Below are 15,466 nucleotides of genomic sequence, written 5' to 3' on the forward strand. Positions count from 1 at the left end.
CCTATTTTTGTTTTCGACAGCACGAGCACAAATCCAGATTTTAGCAGGATCTGTGTCCGCGGTGGATCAGTGCTACCGTTCTTCTTGTGAAATCTAATCTCAGCCTCTGGTCTTTCGTTTCTCTGGTTTTAAGGGCGCAGCAGCGACGGCACCACCCACCCCGCTCTCCCTCTCCACCACTCCCCCTTCGTGATCCACAGACAGGCGGGGTGAGAGCGGCGGCACATAACATTACGAGGCGCAGCGTGAAGACAAACACCGTCGCATTGGAATGAGCTGTAACCGGAATCCCCTCCAAGCCCACCTCTTCAGGCTCCGGACGCTGAAAACGTGAAACGAAAAAAAAAAGGCTGCAGCATCAGTTGGAAATCAGCTCTGCAGAGATTTGGGGGGAAAAAAGAAAAAGAAGCTTAGGATCATCTCCTGCAGCAGCAGCTGCGTCTCTTTTCTCTGGCCTGGACAACGCTCCCATCTCTTAACGCATATATTCGCTCATCACTGGGGCCGAGGAGACGCTGACAGGGGCGTGAAAAAACAAAACAAAAAACGTCAGGGGGACGAAGGGAGGGAGCTCATTAAGAGCAAAGGCCAAGAGACAGCGGGGTGGGAAGGAGAGGATGGAGGCCCTGCTTCCTGTGCTCAAGAGTCACCCAGGCCCGTCAGTATTGGTGTGCTCTTTGATTTTCAGGTTGGCCCACCAGCTGCTCCAAAGGCTGCCTGTGCCCAAGGTGGTAAAGCAGGATTCCTTCCGCTCCTGGAAGTGGAAGAACCTCTCCGTCTCTATGGTGCACTCAGTGCTGACTGGGACTTGGGCCGTGACCTGGTAAGTGTCCTTCCAACGCACACATCTGCCTGTCCATCCACACTGGGACACCATTGTCTATTGACAATGCACATGATGTGCCGTGTGTAGGGGTGTGTGCGCAACAGTGACAGCCTGTGGCAGCCAGGATGAGAAGGGCATATTCACACAGGGTGAGGGATGGGGGAGAGAATGGCATTTTCAAGTGGGGAGGGAATTACCACTGTACAGTATGAGACAGACACATACAGCTCTTATTGCTGTTTGTATCATTCATGCACAACTCAGAGGTTTGTAAGGAAAGGAATCGTTTCAGCCTCAACCGGCAGGCAGACCCAATGAAGCAACAGACTGCTGATATATCAACTGGAAAAACCTGCTGGCTTAACCGTTCTTGTGAAAGCATTTTGAAAAAGAGTTATGTTGGGCGGGTCTGAGCTCATGACTCATCTTTTAACATTAAGAAATGGGATCAAGGTCAAACTTTGAAGCTGTCAGCTCCATTCAGTTTGCTAAACATGTGACCATTTGAATTTGAAGTCACTTCACTGCTTAAGTGGGTAAAAAAACACGTTTTCCAATTCAAAGTAAGGGGTTTAGCAAACTGCTTTACATATAAGATAAGGTCTACCAGCCATTTATTAACAATTATTCTTTCGTGGCTTGTTTATTCAAGGAGGGGGAACAGAGGAACCTTTGCTTTTAAAGGTGTTCCCCTTATGTCAAACTTCAAAGAATGGTAAAGAATAACAGAAAGGAGCTAGAGATTAAAATGGTAGAACATGAAATTTAAAAAAACAAACAATAACAGCTGATGTTAATGTCTCTGCTTAGTCAGGCTTTTCTCTCCCAGAGTGAGCCCATGTATGTCTGAGTGAGGTGAATTCAGAGCCATCTATCCATAACATGTATCCTTCTCCAGTGTGGTGGTTTGGCCAGAGACACTGCGCGACATATACTCGTACCACACCCCTCTGTCCTACCTGCTTGTCTGCGTCTCCACAGGTCAGTAAACACATAATGGATAAAAAAAGCTAAGAGTACTGCAACATTGACATATATTTTTTCATAGTTATGCATCTCAATAGTTGTATAGTGGGAAAGTATAGGGCTACTTTTGTCATGGAATCTGATGATGAATCATTTTTCCTGTTAAAAGTTATAAAAATCATCATATTATATATGTTATTATATCTAACTGTCTAAAGGTCCAATAGAAAAAAACCCTCATGTCTGAGAAACTGAAACCAGTGAAAATACATTTTTAGTATATTAGTTTTATGTCGATTGCAGCTCCAGTTGAATGTTTGAGAGAAATGTGGGAGAGATGATGACTGATGAAAAATTCTTCTTCTTGATCAAACTGCAATTATTTTGGGCACGTAAAATTCCGCTTTGCCTGTCATTAGAGAAGCAGCCACTTCTCACCTTTTTCCCAGAAGGGAATCTTTCCAAGTAAATGGGCGGCTCCCCTCAATCACCATGGACACCAAAGATAGTCCCCCCAAGAACTCGTCAATCAGGTCGAGCTCTGCTGCGTGTAGCTTAAACAATGTGTCTCTGCATTACTACGAAGACACAAATCTGTAAAGATTTACCGTAACTACTGCAAACAGCTATAAGTGCCCCTGAGGCCAGTCACACCAGATACTGAAGGTCATTTTCTTTAACAGAGGGACTTGTTGTGTGTCTCCATAGCTGCAGAGTGCCAGTCATACTATAGTACAAAGGGACCCTTAGTCATTAGAAAACCTCCAGCTGTATGAGGTCGACACAGTTTAATAACTGAACTGTTTAGCTGGCAACTTCTAAAAATGATGATGGTGAGAAATGTTTAACTCTGCTGTCAGATTAGCTCAACACTAATTCAGCACTTAATGTTGCTGTGTCTGGATGAAAGGGAAATGGATGGAAGGGAAACCCGGCTTTGTGGCCTCAAATATTCTCAAAACTAGCATCTGAGAAGTTTATTTTTTAGTGCATGATGTAAGAATTAAATGGGAGCTTTATCTAATAGATTAAGCGATTACTGACGTATTCTTTCAATATTTATGTGCTAAAAGAAGACTGATGCAAATGTCAAGTAACTAAAATATTAGTTTGCTAAACTGTTGTTTACTTCATGTTGTAAAAGATCTTCATAGCAGGAACGATGATTATGCTCATTCTTGTGTTATCTTTTTATGATTGGATACATGGTTTCATAATCACTTGTGTGTTGGGGTGAGGTTAAAGAGAATGTTTACCTTGGTAGAAAAACCAAATATTTTTCTGGTTTGTCAACCCGCTCTCGTCTGATTTACAGCTCCAGTGAACTTGTCATTTCGGGAAATACTAGCAAAAGTGTTTGGTTCGTGTAGGTGCAGCAAAACACGTGTTTGATGAGGTGAGCAGATGTGCCAATCACGATCTGACAGCAGGAGCTCAGCAGATTAAAAAAGAAAAAGAAGTTATCTTGCAGAGCAGCAAAATGTGATCACACAGTGGGGAGAAAAAAAGAGAAGTGTGTGATCCCGCTACTCCCACTCTGTTCAGTAATATTGTAAATATGAATGATGGCATCACATCCAACAGTTTAAAAATTAAGCCAAACTCATGTGTCTGTGCATTAGTGGAGGCAGGTGGAGACATGATATCGATGATCCAGCCACTGCTTGATGTAAATGTGAGCACACACCTTCAGAACTTCATGTAGCCTAGCCTTAAATTGTACATATAGTACTGTGCAAAAGTCTTGACCCACCCTTCATTTCTTTACATTTTGTATTTTTATATTAATAAATATATATTAAATATTTTTTTAATTTTATGTTTCATATATTTGTAATGATATTTGGAAAATGGTAAATTATGGGTGTAGTGATTTATTAATAGAAATGACGTTAACGCCATAACAGCATTAATGTGGCAAATCTCCGTTAGCGCATTAACGCAGATCACACAATTTCCAGATGGTGCTGAACGGTGAGCAGTCCAGTTCTTTTCTCCACAGGCAAACGGAGTGTTTTTTTTAAGTAAAACATGATCAGTGAGAGTTCGATCATAATGATAAACTGAGAGACCTCATCAGTCATAAAGTAGGCCCACTCTACACCATGTATGGTTTCATCATCCTCTTATCATCAGTCTCTGTGACTGAACATTGGATACTGACAGGTGGTTGTAGCTGATAGGTGTCTGTTACGGTTAATGGAGAACTGAGTCACTTTGTGGATTTTCAATTATTTCTCATCCAAATATGGTAGGTATCTCTATGCCTCAGAATCAAGGGGCTGGAATTATGATGATGATGATGCGGCTTTGCTTCTTGGGAAGATAGCGTGCCCTCTGCTTTACAGTCTAAATGCATTTAAAAGCTAAGACATAAAAAGGTGAAAAACCTGCAAAGGACTGTGGGAGAGAGGTCACGACACACATTGATCTGCCATCTCCTGCATAGCAGGGAAAATACTTAATCGACTAGTCTGTTGTGTAGACGTGTATGCTGCTGCTCTGTAGCAGACTGCTGTGATCAGCACATAATTTAATGAAGGCAACCACAGCAGACAGTCGTGCATAATGTGTCCCGCTGCCTTCGGACGGCTGCAGAGATTTATTGAAGTGAAGGAGAATGTGACTCTCACACTTTATGCGGTTGGTCAGCGACAGTTTCACTACAGTGAGGGCTGTAACTAACTATTATTACTACTGAGTGTTCTGCGGCTTATTTTCTCGATGCAGTGAAAAGCCTGCCAGATAGAAGGGAGTGTTTTATAGGGAACAGGCTGAGGCAGATGATTCTTAGTCTATCTTTACACATGAAAGCCTGACATCTTTACTTTCTTTTTCAGTCGGCAGTTTTAACTTCCTGGTTTGCATTCTTTGATAGAAGTCTTTGTATATGAAACATGCTGGTGGAAACTGTACTGAATTGCAGTAAACCGATAAGCTTTGCATGCAATGACAGATACCATTGAAAATATATCATATACCCAAACGTGTCTAGTGACCGTGAGATCAGTATAAGAAACAACTGCTGTGACCTCACATGTAAACACCTTTAAGTGCTCTTCTTCTAACTATGGAACTGGTACAAAATCATTTCAATACAGGGGTCAGTCATGTTTTTCTCATTTTTGGTTGGTGCTAGACTTTAACAAAATTACCCTATTGCAAATTAAACACCCCATATGCAAAATACACCAGGGAAACATTTTCAGGAAAGCTTTTGTTACAGTGAGCAGTAAAACACAGACAAAATCTTAGAATTTTTCTTTTTCCTTACAGGCTACTTTGTGCATGATGCAACTGATATCATCCTCTCGGGACATGCAAAAGGATCGTGGGAATTTTTACTCCATCATGCACTGGTAAGACAATATGCCTGTGACTGTTATGAGTTCTTAACTTGATCGAGGTTTCTTCTCTGGTTTAGTCAAAAATTTAAGTCATAATGTTAAATCCAGCCAGCCATTAAAAAGAAGGTAGTGTTAGGGTAACCTGCATACTGTTGAACTACTGGATTTTCCCTTTGCAAATATTCTAAGGTTTTATAGAGAATGACCCAAAAAAGAGAGAATATCCAATGAGTGGCAGTTCTCTGGGAGAAAATGTCTTGTTGATGTTAAAGATTAGGAGCATGGCCAGACTGCTTTGATATGATAGGAAGGCAATAGTTGCTCAAAGAAACACTTGGTACAACCAAGGTATGCAGAAGAGCATATCCGAGATCACAACACATTGAACCTTGAAGCAGATGGGCTACATCAGCAGAAGACCATACCGGATGAAGCTAAGAACAAGAGAATAAGACTATAATTTGCACAGGTTCACTGAAAGTAGACAACAGAAGATTTGAAAAATGTTGCCTGGATTTCTGCTGCAACCTTTGGATAATAGGGTCAAAATGAGGTTATGAAAAAATAGCAACAGCTCAGCCAGCTGGTGTTGTAATGGCATGAGAGATAGTTTCTTGGCACAGTTTGGGCCCCTTGGTACCAGCTAAGCTTAATTTAACCACAACAGCTTACCAGAATTTTGCTACTGACCATGTCAGTCCTTTTATGACCACACTGTTCCTGTGCTCTGATGGCTGCTTCCAGTGGGATAACAAGACATATCACAATGCTCAAATAATCTCAAATTTGTTTACTGAACACAATAATGAGTTCCCTTTACTCAAGTGACCTCCATAGTCACCAAATCTCAATCCAATTGAGCAACTTTGGAATGTGGTGCAATGGGAGATTCTCATCATGGATACGCAGCTGACAAATCTGCAACTGTGTGATGCTGTCAGGTCAATATCAACCAAAACCTCTAAGAAATGTTTCCAGCACTTTGTTGAATCTATGCCATCAAGAATTAAGGCATTTCTGAAGGCAAAAGTGGTCTAACTCAGTTTTACCTACCAAAGTGTAAGGTTTGTTTATAATGTACTCTGAACAAAGGATTATTCTAGCTGTTAAATTATCTACTGCTTTAAATCCTTTAATATTACCCGGGGATTACTTTTAATGTTGGAAAAATCATGGTTTTCCACTGAGCATAGTACATATTCTTAGATTGAATCTGGACATGCACTGACAAAGTCCCAAAGCAAACAATAAAAGCAATTGAGCTGCAAAGAAAAGCAAACAATGAGATCACAATCCACAAGAGATTAGCTATTAGTACAAACACCTGCACCACCCTCTATGTCTGTCTCGTCCTCAGGTGATTTGGTGTTTCCTGTACGCCCTGTACACTCAGCTCTATGTAGCCGGCGCTGTAATCGCCCTCTTTGTGGAGGTCAACAGCGTCACCCTGCATCTGAGGCTGATGCTGAAGCTGGCGAGTGCTCAGTCTTCCACCTTGTACTACATCAACAAGCTCACCAACCTGTTCACCTACGTTATGTTTCGCCTCACCACCCAGTTCTACCTCACTTGGTTTATTATCCACAACTACTCCTGGCTGGACCACGGTGGATACTTTCTTGTTTCTATGATGGTGATGAATATTATGATCCTAATTTATTTCTACCGCTTGCTCCGTGCAGACTTCTTCCCACGGAGCTGTGCAGGACAGAATGGGATGCATAATAACAACACCAAAAAGTTTATTAGCGATTGACGGGGGGTTTACAGGTCTTTTATAGTTTTGTCATTTTGTTACTGACACCGTTTCTCATGACGGCAGGTTTCCTTATCGTATCTCTCTGCCAAAGAACATACTGCCACAAAAAGTCCAAACCCTGGGGATGTTACCACTATTAGCGTATTTAAAATGGCTTTTTGTATCATAACCTTTACAGAATAAATTGAGGTTTTGTAAAAGACCCTTAGTGGTTTACCTAGCAAGAGTCTGGTGAGAATAAACCATAAAACCAGCATTTTCATACCAGTACAATAAATATGAAGCTATGGCAAGCAGCTGGTTAGCTTAGCCTAGCGTGGAACCAGGAGGGAAACGGTTAGCCTGGCTCTGTCCAACAAACAAACAAAAATGTACTCATGTAAATTAACAAATAGTTGCTTTTTTGTTGTTGTTTTTTAACAGTTGTTGAATTTGAGCAAAAATATTTAATTTGCCAGTATTTTCTCCTCTTTATGTATGCTACGTATGCTAGCCCAGATAGTTTCCAGATGTTAGTGGGGGTTAAAGTAATTTTTCAAAAAGTGTTAAACCATTGCTTAAATGTTAAAGTTAAGCATCATGTCAGGTATAAGATTTTGAGTACTGTATTTTTAATCAAAACTTTGATAAAAGCTGTCAAGCAGATATGAAACTTCATCTAACAGCAGTTAGCTTTGATTTGCATTAAGATTAGAAATTATGTTTTCACACTTGGAATTTCATACAGGTTAAACCAGGGGTCTCAAACTTAAATGAGGTGTGGGCCACTGCTGGCGCTGTCATCTCATCGGAGGGCCACTTTAGTATTCAAGTCGTACAAAAAAACAAACAAACCAAACTTCAAGGGCCAAGTTGCATCGTATTTCTTCATGTCAATACACGGGCCGCAATTAGGGGTGACATGGGCAGCAAGTAGGGGTGACGTGGGCCGCAAGTGGTCCCCTGGGCCGCAAGTTTGAGACCCCTGGGTTAAACAAACAAATCTACTTGTCAGTAGGTTATAGTTAGTTTAGCCAGTCAGTATTAACTAAATTTATAATTATTAGCTTACAGACATAAGAGTAATTGCAACTTTTTCATGAAACTCAGAGCAATCACTTGCATGATGCAGATCTTTAATATTTCAAGCAAAAATTTGACTTCTAGGTCATTACAATGTCCTTCTTGATATCTCACAGCTTTGCAGCCTTGAAATGTTTCCAGGGACTTATTTAAGGACATATTTTTTATGCATTATTTAAATTAACTTTAATTTCAAACATTATGTATGAATTTAAGTCAAACTGGGTAAAAATATTTAAAATGTTTACAGACTGCGCTCCAAAATGAGGTTTTTAAAAATATTATTTGTTCCTGTTAGATATACTTAAATCACTGTCTTGCTGTTATAGAATTCATACATTAATTCATATTTTAACAAACATTTGCTGTCTTGGTAAGACCTGATATTACTAAGACAGTAAATGATGATATTTGTTTTGGACATGCACAGTGTCACAATGCCACTTGGAAGTCTAAGCCACATCATGTAAACCCTCTGATGACTAAATACACTAAATGTCACTAAATTAAAAACAGATTCTTGTGTGCCCACACTTGCAGAAAGTAAAACACCAGAAGAGTGTTGTTGATTTTTTTTCATAAGAATGTCCATTGACAAATGCGTAGTTTATCAGAAAAATAAAATAAAAAAAACTGGAAATTGTATTTTACAGTTGCTAACAACCTTGCTCTGTGTTGCTGCATGTTTAACATTTGCATGGGTAGCAGGGGTTTTTTTTACGTCGGGAAAATCATGATCAGTTTTCCTCTTGCTATTAGGAAATTTCTGATCTTGGACTTTGAATTTTAGCATTCAATTTTAGAATTTTAATTATATGTGTAAATAGAGTGGACCTCTCCCTTTGTCTTTATGAAGCCATTTGTGGCTGAAGAGATGCTGCACTGTCAAAAGACGGGTGCATAATACACAGTGTTGCCAAACTGAAGTGTAATACACAATAATGTGGGATAATTTATGGTACTCTTGTGGTTCTCATATTAAATATGTTTGTATTTGACTCAAGTGGAGCTGGATCTTCCTGCCATCTAACAGTAGCTCATTGGAAACTAGGAAAGCCTCCATGGAGAGCAGGCAGCAGCACAATCCCAGACAGATGTATCTTGTTGCTTGTTTTCAAAATAATACTTTTACAGAAAAGATCTTCTTTTAAAGACCTTGAAACAGAAGATGTGTTCTCTCTTCCTCTTTGTTCCTAAACTGTATATATATATGTATAGCACTTTGTACATAATGTCCTTCGGTGTGCATTCCCTTTTGATATATTTTAAAAGAAGTATCCATAGTTGTTGACCATTATTGGACTTTGAAATGCTCATTTTTAAACCATGACATGAATCATAAGTGCAGTGACATTTGAAAACCTAACAATAAGTACATTTCATTTTCTATTTCAACTGATGCCAAGAAAGTCCAAACAGACCTGGACAGAGTGTCTGAGCTGTGCTACAGTGCCTTTGCCACCATGCCTTTTCAAAACGAAACAGTGTGAATAAGGAAGTATAGATATGCCGCAGAGTGGTGCGTAATATAGAGACAAGCATACAGAAAATCCATGTGACCCTGACCACAATAATGTAAAATATATCTTGTATTTAAGCAACAACTGTCTTTTTTTTAGGAACTGTGTATTTTGGATTGTTGAGTGATACCTTGAAAATAAAGATTGTATTTAAAATCACAGAGGTGATGACGTGTCATTTTGTCTTTTATTGATGAACAGTCAGTTTGAGTTTAAAGGCTTTCTCTGATTCGTGCCTCCTCGTCTCCTCCGTCCCGGCTGTGACCCGGAAAATAATCTTTGTTGACGGATGTCTCACTTTCTAAAACATGTCTGGGTGAGACGCTTGCCAGACGACCTATAAATAACAAAGGATGCACAGGTATATTCTTTGCAGAAGTGTTTTTACCTTCATCAAAAAACACTAAGGGATTTTTGTGAGAAAACTAGGTTCTGTTTTTATGCCCTTATTGAGGCTTTGCACACAGCTTTAATACACAAACTGCCCTTGCCCCTTTTTATTTCATATGTTTTCATTTAGCTTTGTGAAGCTTTCCTCCTTTCCCCATTTTTATCTGTGTGATTGTCCCACTGTGTTATGCAGTGAATTTATTTAAAAATAACACAGGTCTGAGATGATAAAACAAGCAGTAGTTTTGTCACGTGTCATATTTGATTGACATGCTGCTTGGTCTCCTCTCCTTGACTGCGGACAAATTCAGGGTCACAGGAACCTGGAGCCTACCTCCAGCAGTCATAGGGCAAGAGGCAAGGTCCACCCAGATTGCTAGACTTTTGCAGGGCTAACACACAAAGACTGGATATATATACTCACATTCACACCTAAGATCAGTTAACCTGAAATATGTGCTTTTTTTGGTAGAGAACCACAGTCACCACTCCATATAGAAAAGCCTCAGCCAACCCACTTCACTTTCTTGCTGTGTGAGGACAGCACTAACCACCACACTATTGTGCCACCCTCTGTGGTTGGGCTCGGAGCTCCACTCAGTGTCTTCTTACTCTGTTTCAGGCAGGTCATGTAAAAGAGAACAACTGCTAATAATAATAATGAGTGTTTTGGTATGGCCGGAATGAATAAACATGAACTATTTGTCGCATTAAGGTTCATTGCTCATATGTGCTCCTTCACCTGGACCTGCTATAACTCCTCTATAAATAAATGGTGATCCTAAAGGGTGCACTGTAGCAGTGAACATAATTAACACAAACTGCATGAATTTACTTGTATCGTTTTGTTATGGGTCATAATCTCCGTTCATTTATTCATTAAGATTTTTAATATATTAATATATTCTGCCTGCGACAACATGATGAGAAGCAAATCTCACACTGCATTCACCTGTGGGTTTAACATAGCTTGAAGCGACGCAGTGTTAATCACGCTGTCTGGTGGTATGTTGCTGTGATTATGGGACGTGATCGGGTTATCTCATTTCCTAAAACAACAACAACAAAAAACGATCGTCCAGTGCATCCCATGTCAAAGAAGATAATAAAGGAAGCATTGAAGCGCCTTTCCTTAACATTTAGAGAATTCCACCAGCTGACACACAGATACTTCCGGTTCACGTCTCCCATTTTTAGAAAGCATCCAAAGCACATTTGACTATTGGCTGATGTGTCTCTTCCTCGGTTCCTCCGCTTGCATCTCCCGGTGGGCGGGACTAACACCGGAGGAAAGGAAGCGAGGGTGCACTCTGAATGAGGAAGGGGGTGAGGCTCAAATATGATACACATTTAACAAACACATTGTTCGGTATTACAGTGCCGGTCTGGGCTTTTCCAGGTGAAGCTTACATGTTGTGGGATACTTGGTGGTTTCTAGTGTTGTAGCATGTGTGTACGTGGTTGTCTAGGTGACCTGTCAAGGGGTGTGGCCTGCACAGAATCACATAGAAATATGTCAAATAATTGTTTTGTGACCTCCAGAAGATTTTTCTTTGTGTAGGATGTTCAGCTGACCCGTGCTGTTGCTCATTATGGATTAGGGAAACGGAGTATGACAGGATAGAAGCAGATGTTACACGAGCTATAGGCTGATTTCTAACTTCCAGAAATAATAAAGCTATAAAAGGTACAATTCGGTGAATGAATCTAATCAGTGTCATCGTTTAAAAAATAAATCAATGTCTGCTTCCCTTTATGCGACCTAACGTTGACCTAAACACCACAGCCAGTCCAAAGGTTTCTCCACAGTAATGCATTTTCATCTAACCTTTAAATAACAAAAAAAAAAGTTTTGAATATCTTATACAAAGATATAGATATAGATATAGATAGATCAAGATATAGATCCAATCTCTGATTTGAATTAATGAATCAAGATATTATATTCCAGTTTATCAAATTTCACTTGCTGAACAATGCTTACCTCAGAAAAATATTATCTTGTCTTCCTCTCCCGGCTTTGTTTCTCCATTCTGAGAGGGGAACACATTAATGCTTTTAGCACACAGCACATAGTTTGTGTGCCAACCTGCACAGAATCAATTTTTGTGTTTACTGATATGTGTTGAACTGTTTGCAAACATTACATGAAACCAAAAAGTAAAAAAAAAGAAAAACATGTTGAGCTCTGCAACTGGAGCTTTATTTACATGTGAACTATGAACATCATAGGGATGAGAAGAATAAAGGGATGTGTTGATAGTGTAAGCGAGCAATGGGATGTCTTTTTTTTTTTATGACTGAGCAAACATATCATTGCTGTTGCTGGAAATAATGCATGGCTCATTAAAATGAACCCATTTGACAGTAACTAACCTGCCTGTAAAAGTCATCTGTTTACTAACTGAAAGTTTGCTGACATTTTAAAAAATGATTTCTGGTATGTAAACTGTTGTAAAACGATTGTTAGCTTAGAATCTGTCAAACATAAATCTTATGAATGATATGGAACGATTTTGTGGCAGGAAGATAATTTCTATCACAAGCTGGAATTGCAATTAATGCAATTAATTTTTGGCTAAGGGACTATTACCTTATCCTTAATTTATCCAGGTAAAAAGTATGATTGAAATTTAAAAAAAAAAATCAAGAAAGATATAGCCAAGAGGAAAGTAGAAAAAAATGACATAAAAGTTATGTAAGTATATTTCTAGAGATCAAAAAAGACTGGATTGAATATAGAAAACAGAGTGAGTACAATGATGGAGAATCATAAGGATACTACTTATGATATTAAGCGTTTGTTTATTTTTTGTATAACCTTTCCATACAAATGCAGCCTATTTGCCAATATCAACAAGGATATTACACACACAAAAATACATAAAAACATCAGCAATAACTTTTTCATCCCTGCCTCATATTTTAATAAGACACGTCGCTGCATCGTAAAGACAAATCTAGTATGTACAAGTTTGTGTATGTATGTAGGCCTGCACTGCTATATGTGACATAATTTAATAACGCCAGCAAGTGATTTATGTCTGTTAGAAATATAACTACTATTTATTGCGCTTACAACTAGACAGATATTCGAAAGAGGGTTATGGCGCCCTCTGTAGCAGAAGAGTCAGTATTGAAGGACAGGAAGTTATAGTTTTTTTCCTTTGTGGGGAAAAAACTAAGACATTAAAAGTAAGCAATACTCGAGTTACGTGGAATTAGGTGAAAGTGGGTGGTATTATAAAATGGAAATAGAAGATATATACAGTAGTTTTTGTTTTTGGGCTGTTGTTGTGCATGCAGAAGGATTTCCCGCATCGTGACCTTTAAGCATGGTTTATATTATAGTAAAAAAATCATAAGTGTAACAAAGAAAAACAAACAAGCAAAGTTAACAATGTAAGTGACAGAGCCCCTTATATTCGATCATTCCTCTTTCCTCCAGCAGGGGGGCGAGCAGGGAAAAATGTGGGAGGAAAAACTAAATCCAGGGACCTGAGTCAGCAGCTGCAGCGGTGCCAGTCTGTCGATCCCCACAACTTCCGTTCATCCGTTTCATCTTCACACACATTCATAGTTAACAATGGAGCTGAATTGATTTACAGTAAAGAGCGTCTTTGTTAGAGGACGAATACGAGCAGAACAGAGGAGGAAAGAGGACCGAGCGGACCATCCGGAGACTCTGAGGTATCCCGTAACATCTCCAACCCGCTGCTGCTTTTCAGGAGTTAACTCTGAGTAACTCCTGCGGTTTTTCTGTTTCGGGGGTAACTTCAGCGCTCCTCCTTCAACTTGATGCTCAGTCTTCAGCTTTCCGCTATATGTTAGACTATATAAAAAATAGCGTTCTTCCTCTTTTCGTGAAGCTCTGATGAAAAGTAGGATTAAATGTGATCCACGCAGTGAGGGGATCAGGGCTGATCACAGTTGTCTGGTTTTACAAACTGTTGCTGTTGTCTACCTGGTCGCGTCTATTTCTAGGAAAATAACAAGAGGCTGGCTAATTGGGGTACTGTCTATGTCCTGGTAGCCTGGGAAACGAAAACAAACAAAACTGAAAGAAGTTAGAGGAAAAACTGCGTGAGCTGATGTATCCCGCATTCAGAAAGCTACGGCTAATTTAGCACTTAAGTGTTGTTTTTATTACCTTCTTATCCGAACTTCGGTGTAGACGTGGTCAACAGATGATAATTTGGGGATTTCTAATAATAATCAGTATAATAGTTTTAGTTAACTACAGTTTGTGCTAAAGACTCGAGCCACCTTTGATTTTCTTTATATTTTTCTTCCAAGGTGACTTTTGTTCTTTTTAAGTGGTCTTTCTTAAGCTTTTTCACCCATTTTCAGTCCAGTCCTTTAATTTCACAGGAATGTATTTGTGTTTAAGTCACTCTACACTGACCTATGAATCATTCAATCACAAAAACGCACCTAAATCGAGGGATGAACGAGTGTTGAGTGACAGAAACCTTTTTAGCCCTTTGTTATTAGGATTATTTGTTGCCACTTTGTTAGCTGAATCTATGAAAGTTATCAAAAATAACACAGCTTGACAGACAAAAAATAGCAGCCTTGCACCAACCAGGTGATTCTTAAAGAACTATTAGCTGAAAAGTAGCATATCTCAGGATGGTGTGCCGTGTGTGCTTAAGAAAATCTACATAGAGCACAACAGAAGTAGAAGTAAGATATTTACGGTAGATGAACCGAATCTGAAAGTCACCTCCTTAAAAAATAAAAATATCAATACCTGAGAGAGATCTGTGGTTCACTAAAGAAATAGTCTCAGTGGAAATGTGGCTGTCAAAAAGAACTGAACTGAAAATCAGTGGCAAGCAGCATTATGGAGTAGTGAATCTAAATTTGATGGTTAAAACCATCATTGGTATGTACAGAGGAGGTTAGGAGGGGAGGTACAACACATCTGTACAACACGGTGGAAGGCGCTCTCATGGTTTGGGTCTGCATTTCAGCCAGTGGTGTTGGCGATCATATTAAAGCTGATGGAAATACTAACACAGCAACAGAGATTCATCCACAATGTAGTAACATCTTGAAACGCACAATGGAACACTATGGATCATGGCTTCACCTCTCGAGAGCCTGGATCTCCACATTACTGAAGCAGTGTGGGTTCATGTTGACAAAAGAACAGAGTGAAAGGCAGCCAGCACCCAAAGAAAAGCTTTGAATGCTTCAAGAAGCCTAGAGAACTATCCCTAAAGACTACTTAAAGCATTGACAAGAAAACCTCCCTAAGAGAGTTCAGATTGTTGAAAAATAAAGGCGCTTATGCCAAATATTGACTTTAATGCTGGTTAGAATTTGTGTATTTAGCCAACTATGCTGATGTTAAATCTGAGCGACACAGGGAGCATTTCATCTATAAATCAGAATCTGGAGGATTTTTATGCTTAGCTACAACTGTAGCTTGCCTTCACCAGTGTATGAATGTGAGAGTGAATGAATAGTGGCATTGTAAAGCGCTTTGGGTGCCTTGAAAAGCGCTATATAAATCCAATCCATTATTATTTTTGCCTTGTATACTGTATTACCATGTCTGTTTTACCTGTTTCTATTTTATCTAACAAAA

The 15,466-nt window shown here is 39.4% G+C and overlaps 2 protein-coding genes across 7 annotated transcripts in view; both read left to right on the forward strand.

Moving 5' to 3' along the window:
- Window positions 1-9,639, forward strand: tlcd1 (TLC domain containing 1). Its single transcript, XM_085184581.1, has 4 exons — window positions 1-823; window positions 1,725-1,807; window positions 5,069-5,151; window positions 6,497-9,639. Exons 1-4 carry the CDS (start codon window positions 618-620, stop codon window positions 6,893-6,895), a joined length of 771 nt encoding a protein of 256 aa, XP_085040707.1. The 5' UTR covers window positions 1-617; the 3' UTR covers window positions 6,896-9,639.
- Window positions 5,073-15,466, forward strand: part of rab34a (RAB34, member RAS oncogene family a) — an 18,809-nt gene continuing 8,415 nt past the window's right edge. The window contains exons 1-2 of one of the 6 annotated variants that reach the window (XM_085184575.1): window positions 10,774-11,196; window positions 13,319-13,560. The gene's annotated coding sequence lies outside the window, so the exon portion shown is untranslated. Of the gene's footprint in view, window positions 5,152-10,772; window positions 11,197-11,754; window positions 13,561-13,581; window positions 14,167-15,466 lie in introns of those variants that run through there. The other 5 variants (XM_085184580.1, XM_085184577.1, XM_085184579.1 and 2 more) reach the window with 5 other exon arrangements.

This window comes from Neolamprologus multifasciatus, chromosome 14, assembly GCF_963576455.1.
Source record: "Neolamprologus multifasciatus chromosome 14, fNeoMul1.2, whole genome shotgun sequence".
NCBI classification, from domain to species: Eukaryota; Metazoa; Chordata; class Actinopteri; order Cichliformes; family Cichlidae; genus Neolamprologus; species Neolamprologus multifasciatus.

Excerpts from the sequence above, each read along its gene's own strand:
- tlcd1 (XM_085184581.1), top strand. The coding sequence starts at position 618 with ATGGAGGCCCTGCTTCCTGTGCTCAAGAGTCACCCAGGCCCGTCAGTA. Across the intron at positions 1,808-5,068 it reads GCTTGTCTGCGTCTCCACAG|GCTACTTTGTGCATGATGCA; the intron begins GTCAGTAAACAC and ends TTTTCCTTACAG. Across the intron at positions 5,152-6,496 it reads TTTTACTCCATCATGCACTG|GTGATTTGGTGTTTCCTGTA; the intron begins GTAAGACAATAT and ends TCTCGTCCTCAG.